General features: G+C 41.3%; 1 protein-coding gene across 2 annotated transcripts in view; it reads left to right on the top strand.

Annotated features, from left to right (window-relative positions):
* The window catches only part of gckr (glucokinase (hexokinase 4) regulator), an 87650-nt gene extending 72333 nt beyond the window's left edge, over window positions 1–15317 (top strand). Inside the window, exons 13-21 of one of the 2 annotated variants that reach the window (XM_061984973.2) lie at window positions 4948–5046; window positions 5101–5198; window positions 5338–5414; window positions 7033–7129; window positions 7205–7308; window positions 10935–11012; window positions 11271–11411; window positions 13134–13229; window positions 13326–15317. In XM_061984973.2, coding sequence (XP_061840957.1) covers window positions 4948–5046; window positions 5101–5198; window positions 5338–5414; window positions 7033–7129; window positions 7205–7308; window positions 10935–11012; window positions 11271–11411; window positions 13134–13229; window positions 13326–13451 — 916 coding nt within the window. In that variant the 3' untranslated portion in view covers window positions 13452–15317. Of the gene's footprint in view, window positions 1–4947; window positions 5047–5100; window positions 5199–5337; window positions 5415–7032; window positions 7130–7204; window positions 7309–10934; window positions 11013–11270; window positions 11412–13133; window positions 13269–13325 lie in introns of both variants that reach the window. The other variant, XM_061984972.2, reaches the window with a different exon arrangement.
* Window positions 15318–17122: the final 1805 nt, after the last annotated feature.

The raw sequence follows: 17122 nt of genomic DNA, 5'->3' as shown, positions 1-17122 counted from the left end.
GCATGTCAGTATAGTCAGTCCCTCCAGGAATTTGCGCCAATTGCTGGGTTGCATATGTTGTCACGTCCGTTTTTCTTCTCCGCGGCTTCATTCACACGATGGTCAAGCAGCTTTAGCGTAGCATTAAAACAAGTGAGAGTGACTGAAAACCAGGGGTGTCAAACTCATTTTAGCTCAGAGGCCGCGGGGGGGAAAGTCTATTCGCACGCGGGCCGGACGGGTAAAATCATGGCATTAAAACTTAAAAACTGTCATGATGTGGAGGTGACGAATCCCAAGATGCAGAGATGACAGGGGGTGTACAAGAAAACATGGTTTTAATGTTAAAAAAAAAAAGAAAACAAAAAGGCGCATGAGGCGAAGGCACAACTTAATGCAGGAAACAAAAGCTACCACTTAGCCTGAACTATGGACATGAAACAAAAAGTCGCTAACTGTGGCATAAATAAACAAAACTTACTTGGCAAGGCACGAGCAGCATGAACTAAGCATGAAATCACCAGCATGAACTATGGTATCTCCAGAAAACAAGCATGAACAGAGCATTGCACGAAACAGGGAGTCCACAGCATACCACAAACAATACTCCAGAACTGACTGGAGGGCAAGGCAGGTTTAAATAATGCCTCTGATTAGTGCTCAGGCAGCAGGTGAGCGGGCGAACACTAATCAGAGGCAGGTGGAAATAATAAGTAACCATGGTAACTAAAACAAACAAGGGTGCACAAAAAAAAGGGAACTGTGAAGTCCAAAACTAACAGAACATAATACATGATCCGGGACATGGATCATGACAAAAACAAAGACAACTTCAAATTGTTTTTTTCTTTGTCTTATAAATTGGTAACAAATTTATAAAATCACAAGTTGCTTCAATGTTATTGGAAAAAAAGCCATTTTTGCAGCAGCTTTCTGAAAAATCTTGCTGCAATTTCAGGCCGTGACAATCACAAAAAAACCTGCAAAATCCTGAAATGACTGTAGAGTGGGCCTGTGAATCTTTGGACACCCCACGAGTCGATTTGATTTGATTCTTGGGGGTAACGATTCGATTCAGAATCGATTCAAAACGATTCTTCATTCGAAATCAATACTTTTTTTTAATAACATTGGTTGCCAGTTCTATGATTAACTACATTCCTCCATAAAATAGATAAACAGCACTGATCCATTTGTATCTTACCTAAAAGAAAACTGGTTTTGTTTACTAAAATTTTACCCAAACATTTAATAAAGTCAAATACAAATAAGGCAACAAGAGAAGTATCCTAACTTCTATTTTCTAAAGTAAATCTGTACAGCAGATATGATCATCTACATCAACAATATGATTTGTCTGAATAGCTGGACAGGACAGTTAAAAAAAAAATGACTTAGGATTTTTTTTTACTCGATTAGCAGTCATTACAAATAAGAATCGCGATTAATCTGAAAATCTTTTTTTTGACAACCCTACTGGATAGTGACCGTTTACTCTTGTTCCTGTGCTGTAAGTATGTACTGTACATTCACCAGTCCACACGCGACTGAATCGTACCGAAAGGTGTTTCTAATATTTTGTCCTACTCATGTCGCTAAATAAGGTAATTTGTTCAAAACAACTCTCTCTCGCTCCGTTTTTATCTCTCTCGTAGGGTTGTACGGTATACCGGTACTAGTATAGTATCGCGGTACTAATGAATCAAAAAGGGTACTATACTCTGTTTGAAAAGTACCGGTTGCCCATTTTTTGCCGCGTCGTCACATCATGACATTGCTGGTTTTACGAGCAGAGGAGCATGTTCGGCAGCGCACAATCACAGAGTACTTACAAACAGACACAGTGTGTAGACAGAAAAGGGAGAACGGACGCATTTTGGCCTAAAAACTAAAGATAAAGGTGAAGTTATAACACTGAAACGCCCTCAGGAAGAGGTACTTTAAGACAGGGCTAGCTAGCTAGCAGCTAACATCCATCCCCAGTCGGCAGTGTTTTAGCTACTTCTAAATCACTAATCCTGGTCTCCATGGCGACAAATAAAGTAAGTTTCTTACAAGTATCATCCCTGCAGGATGAGGAATAGCTAAACATGCTTCACTACACACCATAACTCACCGGCTTCACCGCTAATGACGCCGTTCCTGAATGTAAACAAATGCCATGGGTGGATCTACACCTCACATCCACTGTAATGATACCAAGTACAAGAGCGTATCTAGTCGATACTACTATGATTACATCGGTATTTTTTATTGTCACAAAATCTTTTTTCCATGTTTTAAAATTCATATTATGTTTATAAACTCAGGAAATATGTTCCTGCACTAGTGTTGTCCCGATACCGTACCGGTACCAAAATGTATTTCGATACTTTCGGTACTTTTCTAAATAAAGGGGACCACAAAAAATTGCATTATTGGCTTTATTATAACAAAAAATCTTAGGGTACATTAAACATATGTTTATTATTGCAAGTTTGTCCTTAAATAAAATAGTGAAGATACAAGACAACTTGTCTTTTAGTAGTAAGTAAACAAACAAAGGCTCCTAATTAGTATGCTGACATATGCAGTAACATATTGTGTCATTTATCATTCTATTGTTTTGTCAACATTATTAAGGACAAGTTAATTAATTAATTTCACGAGTGAGGGAAGAGTGGATCGTGAGTTCGACAGGCGGATCGGTGTGGCATCTTCAGTAATGCGGACGCTGTATCGATCCTTTGTGGTGAAGAAGGAGCTGAGCCGGAAGGCAAAGCTCTCAATTTACCGGTCGATCTACGTTCCCATCCTCACCTATGGTCATGAGCTTTGGGTTATGACCGAAAGGACAAGATCACGGGTACAAGCGGCCGAAATGAGTTTCCTCCGCCGGGTGGCGGGTCTCTCCCTTAGAGATAGGGTGAGAAGCTCTGTCATCCGGGGGGAGCTCAAAGTAAAGCCGCTGCTCCTCCACATCGAGAGGAGCCAGATGAGGTGGTTCGGGGATCTGGTCAGGATGCCACCCGATTGCCTCCCTCGGGAGGTGTTTAGGGCACGTCCGACCGGTAGGAGGCCACGGGGAAGACCCAGGACACGTTGGGAAGACTATGTCTCCCGGCTGGCCTGGGAACGCCTCAGGATCCCCCGGGAGGAGCTGGACGAAGTGGCTGGGGAGAGGGAAGTCTGGGCTTCCCTGCTTAGGCTGCTGCCCCCGTGACCCGACCTCGGATAAGTGGAAGAAGATGGATGGATGGATGGATTAAGGACAAGTGGTAGAAAGTTTATAAACATAATATACATTTTTTAAAAACGAAAAAAGATTTTGTGATGCTAAAAAATATCGATGTAATCATAGTAGTATCGACTAGATACGCTCCTGTAATTGGTATCATTACAGTGGATGTTAGGTGCAGATCCACCCATGGCGTTTGTTTACATTGTGATGCCGGTGAGCTACGGTGTGTAGTGAAGCATGTTTAGCTATTCCTCGTCCTGCAGGGATGATACTCGTAAGAAACATATTTTTTTTGTCGCCATGGAGGCGAGGATTAGTGATTTAGAAGTAGCTAAAACACTGCCGACTACGGCTGGACTTGAGCCGCTAGCTAGCTAGCCATGTCTTAAAGCACCTCTTCCTGAGGCCGTTTCAGTGTTATAACTTCACCTTTATCTTTATTTTTTTAAGCCAAAATGCGTCTGTTCTCCCTTTTCTGTCTACACACTGTGTCTGCTTGTAAGTACTCAGTGATTGTGCGCTGCCGAACATGCTCCTCTGCTCGTAAAACCAGTAATGACGCGACGTGAAGTGAAGTGAATTATAATAATAATAATAATAATACCTGGGATTTATATAGCGCTTTTCTCTAGTGACTCAAAGCGTTATTACATAGTGAAACCCAATATCTAAGTTACATTCAAACCAGTGTGGGTGGCACTGGAAGCAGGTGGGTAAAGTGTCTTGCCCAAGGACACAATGGCAGTGACTAGGATGGCGGAAGCAGGGATCGAACCTGGAACCCTCAAGATGCTGGCACGGCCACTCTACCAACCGAGCTATGCCGCCCCACGTGACGACGACAGGCTGCGGGGGATGGGGGACCGGTACTTTTTAGAGGCGGTATAGTACCGAATATGATTAATTAGTATCGCGGTACTATACTAATACCGGTATTCTGTACAACCCTATACTGGACACACGAGGACTTTGAATATGACCAATGTATGATCCTGTAACTACTTGGTATCGGATTGATACCCAAATTTGTGGTATCATCCAAAACTAATGTAAAGTATCAAACAACAGAAGAATAAGTGATTATTACGTTTCACAAGAAGTGTAGATAGAACATGTTAAAAGTGAAAGTAAGCAGATATTAACAGTAAATGAAGAAGTAGATTATTAATCAATTTTTACCGTTTGTCCCCCATCATTTTGACAAAATAATAGAATGATAAATGACACAATATGTTACTGCATATGTCAGCAGACTAATTAGGAGCCTTTGTTTGTTTACTTACTACTAAAAGACAAGTTTTCTAGTAAGTTCACTATTTTCTTTAAGGACAAACTTGTAATAAGAACCATATGTTTAATATACCCTAAGATTTTTTGTTCAAATAATGCAATTTTTTGTGGTCCCCTTTATTTAGAAAAGTACCGGAAAATTATATAATACATTTTGGTACCGGTACCAAAATATTGGTATCGGGACAACTCTACTCTCTCGCTCTCTCTTGTTCGACTGCAGACCACAAGTACAATTCAGTCTTATGTAAAATTCATACTTAAACGCAGACACGATAAATTCCTTCTGACAGCAGCTGTCTTGTCTTCATCTGTATTTCCACTTTAAATGTTTCCGTGAAGTGAGTCTCACATCCTCTGGAAGGCACGTGCAGGTTGCTTACGTGCACTTCATCTGTTGTGTTGAAGACCTCTTTTCTTCTGGATCATGTTGACAAACGTCCTTTCCCCCCCACAAGGGGCGTCCTGCAGCACCTGAGAGCCTACGAGCAAACAGTGGAGGTCACATACTCTCACCGTGACGCCGTCGCTGCTTTGGTGGCAGCAGCTGGGAAGAGGTGATAACAACTCATTCATAACATGGTTGAATGAATGATTGACAACTGTTATAGTTTGCTGTGTGGGAAACACGTGTGTTACCTGGGCTGGGGAAGCCTGGCTGTGCTGGCTCTCATTGATGCCAGTGAGTGTGAGCCTACTTTTGGAGCAGGTGAGGACAAAGGCTTCAAAATATAAGACATTCTGAATATTACACATTGTGTGTGTGTGTGTGTGTGTGTGTGTGTGTGTGTGTGTGTGTGTGTGTGTGTGTGTGTGTGTGTGTGTGTGTGTGTGTGTGTGTGTGCCAGCCTATGAAGACATCCAAGCGTTCAGAAGTGGAGGATACAGAGGGCTGGACAACAACGAGGGCTCCTTGGCTTGGCAGGTACCATATGTTTGTTGTGAGGGCGACAACCCGACCAACAAATCAAATTGCGCCGTGTCCAAACAATAAACCCAAGCTAGAATCCATTAGCATGCTGAAAACATTTTGATCCGTTTTATTTTCCAAACCATTACAATATATAGTTTGACAAAAAATATGTAATGTATTGATTAAAGATGTCCGATAATATCGGCCGATAAATGCTTTAGAATGTAATATCGGAAATTATCGGTATCGTTTTTTTTATTATCGGTATCGTTTTTGTTGTTGTTTTTTTTTATTAAATCAACCTAAAAAACACAAGATACACTTACAATTAGTGCACCAACCCAAAAAACCGCCCTCCCCCATTTACACTCATTCACACTCATTCACACAAAAGGGTTGTTTCTTTCTGTTATTAATATTCTGGTTCCTACATTATATATCAATATAGATCAATACAGTCTGCACGCACACACATGATTGTGCGTGCTGCTGGTTCACTAATAGTACTAACCTTTAACAGTTAATTTTACTCATTTTCATTCATTACTAGTTTCTATGTAACTGTTTTTATATTGTTTTACTTTATTTTTTATTCAAGAAATTTTTTTTAATTTATTTATCGTATTTTATTTTTTTTATTAAAAAGGACCTTATCTTCACCATACCTGGTTGTCCAAATTAGGCATAATAATGTGTTAATTCCACGACTGTATATATTGTTATCGGTTGATATCGGTATCGGTTGATATCGGTATCGGTAATTAAGGGTTTGGTCAATATCGGAATATCGGCAAAAAGCCATTATCGGACATCCCTAATATTTATTATATAAAAGTTAGTCTTTTAACCCTTGTGTAATGTTCATATTGTTGTTGCTCAGCCAGCGTTTGTGGGTCTGATGGACCCGTTGCATTTTGTGGCTTTTAATGCCTCACAATCAAACACTTTTATGTTGAAATATTGAACAGATGTTTACCTTATCCCAATAAACATCTGTTCAGTATTTTAACAATATGAACGTTGCACGGAAAATTTCTCTGCCAGTTTCTGCATCCCACAGGGATTCTTCTTTTGTGTTTCTGCACCTGCGGTTCCCACACAAGCTTGCAACATTGTTTGTCAATACTGTCTGCTCTCATTTTCTCGCACATTTGACCCTCTGATGTTCTGTGTACCTACACTCTGTCCTCCTCCTGTCTAGGACTGCTGTGTGTGTGTGTGTGTGTGTGTGTGTGTGTGTGTGTGTGTGTGTGTGTGTGTGTGTGTGTGTGTGTGCGTGTGGTACACAGAACATCAATTTTCACACTTCTATTAGCCACGGGCCCAGTGGACCCGGACATCTTATATGTAATAGAAATGTGTAGGGGGGGTGTATGGTGTGTGGTCATTAAATATGTATTCTGATATATGTTCTTCATAGAAAATGAGCCAAAGTCAGTGAGTCTTGGTTTGAAAAATTAATTAATTGTATAATTTTTCTTTTAATAAAAAATTAAAACGGGTCCCACAGACCCGAACACCACACAAGGGTTAAAAAAAACAAAAAAAACATTTAAATTTCTTTCAATTTGAGACGCAAGTGTTTTGAGTTAATCACACTGTACACTAAAGAAACGTCTGCCTCACTTAGGGAGCCCAGTTTGGCATCGCGCATGAAGATTTTGTGCGAGGCGTCTTGCCCACGCTTGATGACCAAGACACAGTCGTTCTCGTCTACGCACAGTCTGGTGAGAGAGAGCCCAACTCCCCACCTGGACTGAGACTGACGCGTTTGTACCCACTCTTCCTCTTCATCCTCACAGATGACGTCAAGGAAGTGGCCGACGTGGCCCGCACAGTGAGGCAGAAGATGTCCAACCTCCATGCGGTTCACCACCGGGCTGACGGAGACGATCACACGTCACAGGTGGCTTTCTTCAATACACGATGCCACTACCTAATAGGATGGCTGTCATTTTAACCAATGTTAGTACCAAATCGGTACTTTTAGAAAATTGCCCAAACTGGTGGAGTGTTCGGGGTTACAATTTCCGCAAAGTAGGACCCCATTTATTTTGTTTTGCATGAATATTGTCTGCATTTGTGTCTTTCACACACACACGTATAAACTCTATGTTCTTAAAGGCCTACTGAAATGCGATTTTCTTATTTAAACGGGGATAGCAGGTCCATTCTATGTGTCATACTTGATCATTTCGCAATATTGCCATATTTTTGCTGAAAGGATTTAGTAGAGAACATCGACGATAAAGTTCGCAACTTTTGGTCGCTGATAAAAAAAGCCTTGCCTCTACCGGAAGTAGCAGACGATTAGCGTGACGTCACAGGTTGTGGAGCTTCTCACATCTGCACATTGTTTACAATCATGGCCATCAGCAGCGAGAGCGATTCGGACCGAGAAAGCGACGATTTCCCCATTAATTTGAGCGAGGATGAAAGATTTGTGGATGAGGAAAGTGAGAGTGAAGGACTAGAGGGCAGTGGGAGCGATTCAGATAGGGAAGATACTGTGAGAGGTGGGTGGGACCTGATATTCAGCTGGGAATGACTAAAACAGTAAATAAACACAAGACATATATATACTCTATTAGCCACAACACAACCAGACTTATATTTAATATGCCACAAATTAATCCCGCATAACAAACACCTCCCCCCTCCCGTCCATATAACCCGCCAATACAACTCAAACACCTGCACAACACACTCAATCCCACAGCCCAAAGTACCGTTCACCTCCCCAAAGTTCATACAGCACATATATTTCCCCAAAGTCCCCAAAGTTACGTACGTGACATGCACATAGCGGCACGCACATACGGGCAAGCGATCAAATGTTTGGAAGCCGCAGCTGCATGCGTACTCACGGTACCGCGTCTGCGCATCCAACTCAAAGTCCTCCTGGTAAGAGTCTCTGTTGTCCCAGTTCTCCACAGGCCAATGGTATAGCTTGACTGTCATTTTCCGGGAATGTAAACAATGAAACACCGGCCGTGTTTGTATTGCTGAAGTCGGCTGCAATACACCGCTTCCCACCTACAGCTTTCTTCTTTGCTGTCTCCATTGTTCATTGAACAAATTGCAAAAGATTCACCAACACAGATGTCCAGAATACTGTGGAATTTTGCGATGAAAACAGACGACTTAATAGCTGGCCACCATGCTGTCCCAAAATGTCCTCTACAATCAGTGACGTCACGCGCAGGCGTCCTCATACCAAGACGTTTTCAGCAGGATATTTTGCGCGAAATTTTAAATTGCACTTTAGTAAGCTAACCCGGCCGTATTGGCATGTGTTGCAATGTTAAGATTTCATCATTGATATATAAACTATCAGACTGCGTGGTCGGTAGTAGTGGGTTTCGGTAGGCCTTTAAACACTTCACACACCCTAAAACCTGCGTACGTAGGTCACGTGGGACCCTGTTTTACGTGAACAAGCGCATGGAAAATGTCAATTAATGAATGATAGGGCGCTTTGAATGAAATTTGACCACAAGCGTATTCCCAGCCCCTTTCTGCTCCATCATTGATAAGAAAAAAATGCCAAATTTCCCCCAAAATATTGTCATTGTCCCCGTTGGTGCACAGTGTTAGGGCTTGGCTGGTAAACAAACGTACTGGAAACAAATCCCAGTTGGAGGTGTGTCACGAACATATGCATTTTTATGATTGAACTCAAATATTCGATTTCGGAAGGAATTGCGTGTGAATGCTGTATGTGTGTGCGCAAGCCGCGGAAACGCGTGCGCAGCTGATATGCGCAAGCGGAACCGAAATGCTAACGTTAACATTCCGACAGTTAGAATGTAAGTCAAGTACCAAGTCATGCAAAATTAGTTTAAAATGTTTATTAAGTTTGCATGCTAGCAGTTAGGAAGTGTCACAAACCAAGTTATATGACAATCGATCTTCGAATGAATCGTGATGCTTATTTGTAACGATTCCTAATCGATTTAAAAAGAAAAAATCAAAACTGGATTCTTTTTCTTTCCAAATTCTGTCCTGTCCAGCCACGTAAGTAAATGTTTGGGTAAAATTTTATCAAACAAAGTCAGTTTTCTTGGAAGTAATATAGAAATTTATCAGAGCTGTGTATCTATTTTATGGAGGAATGTAGTTAATCATAGAACTGGCACCCAATGTTATTAAAAAAGTATTGATATTGAATAGGGAATCGTTTTGAATCGAGAATCGATTCTGAATCGAATCGTTGCCCCCAAGAACTGAATCGAATCGAATCGTGTGGTGGCCAAAGATTCACAGCCCTAAAAATTGGTGAAAAAAGTTTGCATGCTCACATTAGCATGCTAACAGTTATCATGTGTCACGTACCAAGTTATATGACGCTAAGGTGTACGGCTGCGGAATTTTCTAAAAACGTGTGAAACTAGCCCAAAAAAATTAGCAGGCTAATGTTATCATGCTAACAGTTAGCATGTGTCAAGGACCAAGTCTATAGGTATATATATATATGTATACATACATATGTAAAATTGTTCACGCCATTACATGGCGAATTGTCTCATCTAGGTCACCATACAACAGTGCAGCTAAAAGATGTAACCTGTGCCTGGAAGAAAAGTGTTTTATTATATACCACCACAGCATGTCCACTTTAAACAAATGCAACGAACTGGTCTCATCATGCCGACAAAGAAGCAAGGCGCTATTGTGCAACAATGGCCACACCCCCATGTAATGTACCCTATATATACATGTAACAGCCTCAGACAATTCAACAAAATCCCCTGACGAGCTGGGAAACCTGCGAATCAGGCTTGTAGGGATGAAATAGCCTCCGTGTTTTTTCTGATCTAACGTATATTCCGCTCTACCCCGGTATTAAGCACTGTATAACGGATAAACCACAGAAACCTCGACTATATGTGTGTATGTGTATATATATATATATATATATATATGTGTGTGTGTGTATGTGTGTATACATATATATATGTATATATATATATATATATATATATATATATATATATATATATATATATATATATGTGTGTGTGTGTGTGTGTGTGTGTGTGTCTATATATATATGTATATATAAATATATATATATATATGTGTGTGTGTGTGTGTGTGTGTGTGTCTATATATATGTGTGTATATATGTGTGTGTATATATATGTGTGTGTATATATATGTGTGTGTATATACAGTATATATATATATATACACATATATATATGTGTGTATATATGTATGTTTATATGTATATATGTGTGTGTGTATATATATATATATATATATATATATATATATATATACATGTATATTTGTGTGCATACATGTGTGTATATATGTGTATACATAAATATATATATACGTATACATATATATATATATACTGTGTATATATATACATATATACTGTATACACACACACACACACACACATATATATATATATATATATATATAACCTTTCTTACACAGGCAAGTGGCAACCACAAAGTGTATGGAAATGAATTGTGGTACCCATCCCTATTTATTGATTAATTTATTTTTTTGCAGGATGAAATAAAAGGATTGTGTGTTTCCACATTAACAATTTCTTGGCCATCACCTTCTTCAAGAAATCTACTGCATATGGTACCACACACACACACACACACACACACACACACACACACACACACACACACACACACACACACACACACACACACACACTGGAGCAGTGACAAATTGCTGCCTTTTCTGTTCCTGGCATTGTCTTTGAGAGGTGAAACAAATGAAGCGCCATTGTCTTTCTCCCAAAGACTAATTTCATTGATTCCTGTCAGCCTTTCTCATGCAAAGTGAGAGGAAGGGGAAAAGGGGAAATTAATGAGGCCTCTTGTTCGGCAGTGGGAGCTGTCCACCAAGCTGCTGCTGAACGCTGTGAGCACGGGGGCGCACGTCTTGAAGGGGAAGATTTACCAGAACCACATGATGGACGTGCAGGTCACCAACAGCAAACTTTACCGCCGAGCCATACGCTTGATCCAGGTACCGCTTATAATATCACCTCTCCTGTTTTCATACTTTTGTGACCTTTTATCAGCGCAGGTTGTCATTTTTATTTTTATTGTTAATATTACTCAGGTTTGATTTTTGATTTGCTAATTGCTATTTCCTAAGATGTAAACAGTCTAAAATGGACCTTGTGATCATGCGGCTCCCTCTAGTGTCTGTGGCCCTAAACCACTGCATAGAATCTTTATCCATCCATCATTTTCAGTGAACGTTCCAGGAGATTTTGCACCCTAAAATCAGCCTGCTGTGTATAAACTAAGGGTGTTCTGATAACGGCAAAAAATGGATGGTATTGGCTTGCATACAAGCAGTCCTGCGGCGTGTTTACTCTGCGAAGTTGGACATCCATCTATCCATTTTCTACCGCTTGTCCCTTTTGGGGTCAGTTATCTAAATGTCCTCCAAAAAGCACACAAGGTTGCTCTTTTCTTCTATTTTAGTCAAGTCATTTACAGAAAGGTAAACATGTTAGCCTGTTGGCTACTAGGAGCTAGCAGCTACACAACAGCTAAGCGCACACTAGCACGCAAGCTAGACACACGTAATAATTGAGCAATAATGCATTTTGTCAATATAAACAAGTATCAAATAGTTATAGTTGCATATTACTTACACGGACAACGTCTCTGTGTGGGGGGGGGGGGGGGGGGGGGGGCGTGACCTGCGGACCTGCAGCGAAGCGGGGTGTGCCAGGACCGGCTTCAAGATCAGTGACAGGTGCGTAGATCACCCAGCTGAGATTGTTTGTCTGATCACCTGTCGCTCTGTTAAAGGCAGCAGTCGGGAAGGAGAGGGGAGAGTTGTTGATGGTGGAACAGAAAAACGAGCACGAATGAGAGTGAGAACGAGACGGACAGAAAGGACTGAAAAGAACATTTATTGCAAAATAAATCATTGTTAAGAAAGATGAACGAGGCTGTCATGTCCGTCATTGGTGGTCCAAAGAACCCGGAGGAACGAGACCTGCACAGTCTCCAAGCAGAAGCGTATGGGAGATGACGATCTGTCACATTCACATCTTATGTTTCCTTAGTTGGTGTCTATTTCCTGTCAGTGCTCTTATTTTAGTTCTATTTCCTGCTTGTCTCTCTGAGCGCTATTTCCCCTCACCTGTACCTGGTTGGCAGCCTGGCCACACCTGTTTTCTATCAGCTGGCTGCTATTTATGCCTGCCTCGGCCTCCAGTCAGGGCTCAATGATTGTTTTTTGTCTCCTGTTTCCTGTTTCCTGTTTTCTGTCTCCTGTTTCCTGTTTTCTGTCTCCTGTCTCCTGTTTCCTGGTTCCTGTCTCCTGTTATCCTATTTAAGTCATGTTTTCCCGCGCTACGCCTGTCATCTCTGCATCTTGGGGTTCGCCACCAACAGATTATGAGCGAGTATCCAGTAACAAAAGTGTCCGCATCAGTCACTTTACTTCGTCACGACTCATAAGGAGTGCTGTCAAAAGATTAATTTTTTAAATCAGTGGAAACCACTTTAAAAAAACAAAAACAAATATTTGTTTCTTGAATATTTGACATATTCAGTACTTTTTTTTATAACTTTACAACAAAAAAAGTGCAGCACTGTGATTACTTTCAGGATGTCATATCAGGAGAGCCCTAATGGAAACGTGCATCTTTTCCCCCAGGAAAGTCTAATGAGTTCTATCATTTAAAAGTGACCTCTAACCTTTCAGGCTTCCTCCTCTTGCTAGAAACTGTCGTCTCATCCTGAGTGTCGCTGCCAGGAGGCTCTCCTGAAGGCCATCTACCAGGTGGACCTGCTGACTGAGGACATGACAGGTGGGCAGGTGAGCGCCCACACAGCCGCTGGAAGGCAAAGGAAAAAGGTAAAGGAGAGCAAATAATGGCGTGGAACATGTTGTTATGTCTCTTTTTGCCTGCAGGTGGTGCCTCTGGCCTTGCTCTCTCTGCTGACTGGGTTCTCTCTCAAGGAGGCGGAGTCTTGTCTGGAGCTGCAGCCAATCATACGGGACGCCGTAGGAGCCGCCATGTCCAAGACACTCGTTTAGTTACGTAGCTCATAAAAGTGATTTTTTAAGCTTACAGTTTGTCATCTTAACTTGCCAGATAGAAGCCTCCCCACCACTAGTTGGCGTAGTGAACCCTGTAAGACCTGAACAAGGACAAACGTGTAAAATAATATATTAATTATACGTATATTAGTTCAGTGAACATCACCCACTTACCCTACCATCAGTGTTGGGTTAGTTACTGAAAACCAGTAACTAGTTACAGTTACTAGTTACTTTATTTCAAAAGTAACTCAGTTACTACTTGACTTACACCAAAAAGTAATGTGTTACTGTGAAAAGTAACTTTTTTTTTAGCCTTCATTTCAGTACAGTTTCAGTACAGTTATTGCACTGGAGAATAATACAATGTGTTCATTGATGCATTTGCATCAATGAACTCTGCTAAGCAATGTGGTCTACATACAACACTCAAAGACAAAGATATGTTTCAAAGGGCCAATTTATTTCAGGCCAGAACAAATTGACAAAACTATTTTAAATAGCTGCAACATAACATACATAAGTAACAAACAGTGTAGATCATTTGGTAAAATGACTGTTTTGTTGTTGTAATTTTCGAATACACCACCAGGGTGTGCACATCAGGGAATCAGTTATTACCACTCTCATGCAGTGCGTATGTAAAATTGCTGTCCTCCTGAAGTCTTTATTAAAGCCAAGTTATTCATGCATCTCGACATGGTTCTTCCTACTGGTAACCACAAACAACAACATGGTGTCAGAAGTGGGATTTTTCCATCAGTTGCTTGGCACTCCTGACAGCTCTTTCCGCAAGTCCATTCGACTGGGGAAACTCTGGGCTGCTAGTGGTGTGAAAAAATCCCACCGGGACAAAACTGATGTCTTCCTAAACCTCCTTAACCTCAGAAACATTCCCCGAGATGCGGACATTGGTTCCCCTGCCGAACGGTTAATGTCAAGACAAACGCGCGAAGCTATCCCAGTGTGTACCAGACTACTACAGCCAACAGCAAAAGACTCAAGACAAGTACACGCTCGACTAGTCGACAAGAGAACTACGGTGAAACGTCACTACGACAAGTCAAGTCGCCCACTGAGTCCCTTGGCAGAAGGGCAAGTGATCCGTATGCAAACTCCTGCTGGACATGACCGACTTGGAATAGTGGAAAAGTTGTGCGAAGAGCCACGTTCCTACATCATCCAATCCGATGGGAGAAGATACAGAAGGAATCGTCGCCACATCCTCCCGGTTCAAGAACGACCACCAACACCTCTCCAGAACGACGAAGCAGACTCTCAGGATGGTAGACATACCGTGGTGGACTTAGTCCCTCCCACACCACTGAGAGAAGAGACAGTGATTAGGCAAACGGAAAGTGCATCACCAATTCGACCCAGATTCATGACGCAGACTGACACAGCTTATACAACACGTGCAGGTCGAGTGTGTAGACCCAATCCAAAGTATGTGCAGTAAGAAAAAAACAAAAACAAATGTACATGTGATTTATTTTGAGAGATAGTATTTTTCCTACCTGTTCTGTGATGTGTTTAGATATTTCATACAGATAGTGAATTGTTTGTACCTACCCTACACAGTTAAGAGATTTAATCTCTGTTACATATAGATATTCATTTCACTTATCTGCTTTTGTTTTTTATGAAAGACTCTTAACTAAAAGGGAAGCATGTAGATCATTTGGTAAAATGACTGTTTTGTTGTTGTAATTTTCGAACACACCACCAGGGTGTGCACATCAGGGAATCAGTTATTACCACTCTCTCATGCAGTGCGTATGTAAAATTGCTGTCCTCCTGAAGTCTTTATTAAAGCCAAGTTATTCATGCAGCTCGACATGGTTCTTCCTACTGGTAACCACAAACAACAACAAACAGCATAATAACAACATAGCTGTAAACCTGGCTTCACCTAAGGAAGGCACACGTGACACACACAAAGCCTAACCAGACAGATTTGAATTGTTGTTTTGGGCAGTAGACGGGATCTTTGATCCAAGACACAACTTACATTTAACTAAAATGTTATTTTCTTTGTGCTCGACAAAAAAAAAAAGAAGTGACAATATCTCCATGTTAAGACACTCGACCATACTTGCCAACCCTCCCGATTTTCCCGGGAGACTCCAGAATTTCAGTGCTCCTCCCGAAAATCTCCCGGGGCAACCAACCACAACAATATTAAGGGCGTGCCGTGATGGCACTGCCTTTAGCGTCCTCTACAACCTGTCTACGCGTCCGCTTTTTCACCATACAAATAGCGTGCCGGCCCAGCCACATATTGTATGCGGCTTCAGCATACACACGGAAGTGACTGCAAGACGTACTTGATCAACAGCCATACAGGTCACACTGAGGGTGGCCGTATAAACAACTTTAACACTGTTACAAATATGCGCCACACTGTGAACCCACACCAAACAAGAATGTCAAACACATTTCAGGAGAATATCCGCACCGTAACACAACATAAACACAACAGAACAAATACCCAGAATCCCTTGCATCCCTATCTCTTCCGGGCTACAATATACACCCCCGCTACCACCAAACCCCGCCGCCCCAACCCCAACCCCGCCCACCTCAACCTCAAAATTCGAAGGTCTCAAGGTTGGCAAGTATGCACTCGACTGCGGCTCCGTTGTTAGTAAACACAGACACGCATCCCTCCCCTCCTCCCCCCTCCTCTCCCCACACCCACACCCAGACACCCACAGAGCGCGCCTCCGGCTTGTGACACAAGAACATTCAGGAGGACGACACTGCAGCGCTCCAATAAAACACACTCAGATCTTCTGTTTCTAGCCAATACTACATACAAAATAATGTAAAATAACGCAGTAACGCATCATGTAGTAACGGTTACTGAGTTACTGAATATAAAAAATAACGCGTTAGATTACTAGTTATCGCCGAAACTAACGGCGTTACGTGTTACTTTGTAACGCTTAAGTCCCAACACTGCCTACCATACAGAGTTAGCTGGAAAAGCTACATGCTAACTTTAGCAAAATTAGCTAAAAGGTTAACATGCTAGCCTGAAACTGTTAAAAATTAACATGCGGGAAATATCTTTTTTTTTTACTTTGAGGCTTATACCTGTAAAATTAGCTAAAACGCTAGCATGCTAATGTTGCCCTGCTAGTATTTAGCATGTGTGAAGTAGCAATAATATTTGATTCCTATTTGTGTACATGTAAATCTTGCGAAAATGCTAGTATGCTAACATTAGCATGATAACAGTTGGATGGCAACAGGCAACACAATGTTTGACTCTGAGGTGTATACCAGCAAAAATGTGTGAAAAAGCCAATATTTACTAATGCTAGCATGAGAACGTTAGCATGCTTGAGGTAAATAACTATTTGACAGACTGAGGTATATATTATACAGAGTTAGCTGAAAAGCTAACATGCTAACTTTAACATGCGTGAAGTAACAAAATATTCGACTGAGGTGTATACCTGCAAAATTAGCTAAAAGGTTAACATGCTAGCCTGAAACTGTTAAAAGTTAACATGCAGGAAATATCAAACTGTTTAACTTTGTAAAATGAGCTAAAAAGCTAGCATACTAACGTTACCCTGCTAGTAGTTAGCATGTGTGAAGGAGCATATTATTTGATTCCTAGATGTATACATGTAAAACTAGCGAACATGCTAGCATGC

Source organism: Nerophis lumbriciformis, linkage group LG23, assembly GCF_033978685.3.
Source record: "Nerophis lumbriciformis linkage group LG23, RoL_Nlum_v2.1, whole genome shotgun sequence".
Taxonomy (NCBI): Eukaryota; Metazoa; Chordata; class Actinopteri; order Syngnathiformes; family Syngnathidae; genus Nerophis; species Nerophis lumbriciformis.
The sequence above is the reverse complement of the archived record's forward strand: the minus strand, read 5'-3'. Positions and strand labels throughout refer to the sequence as shown.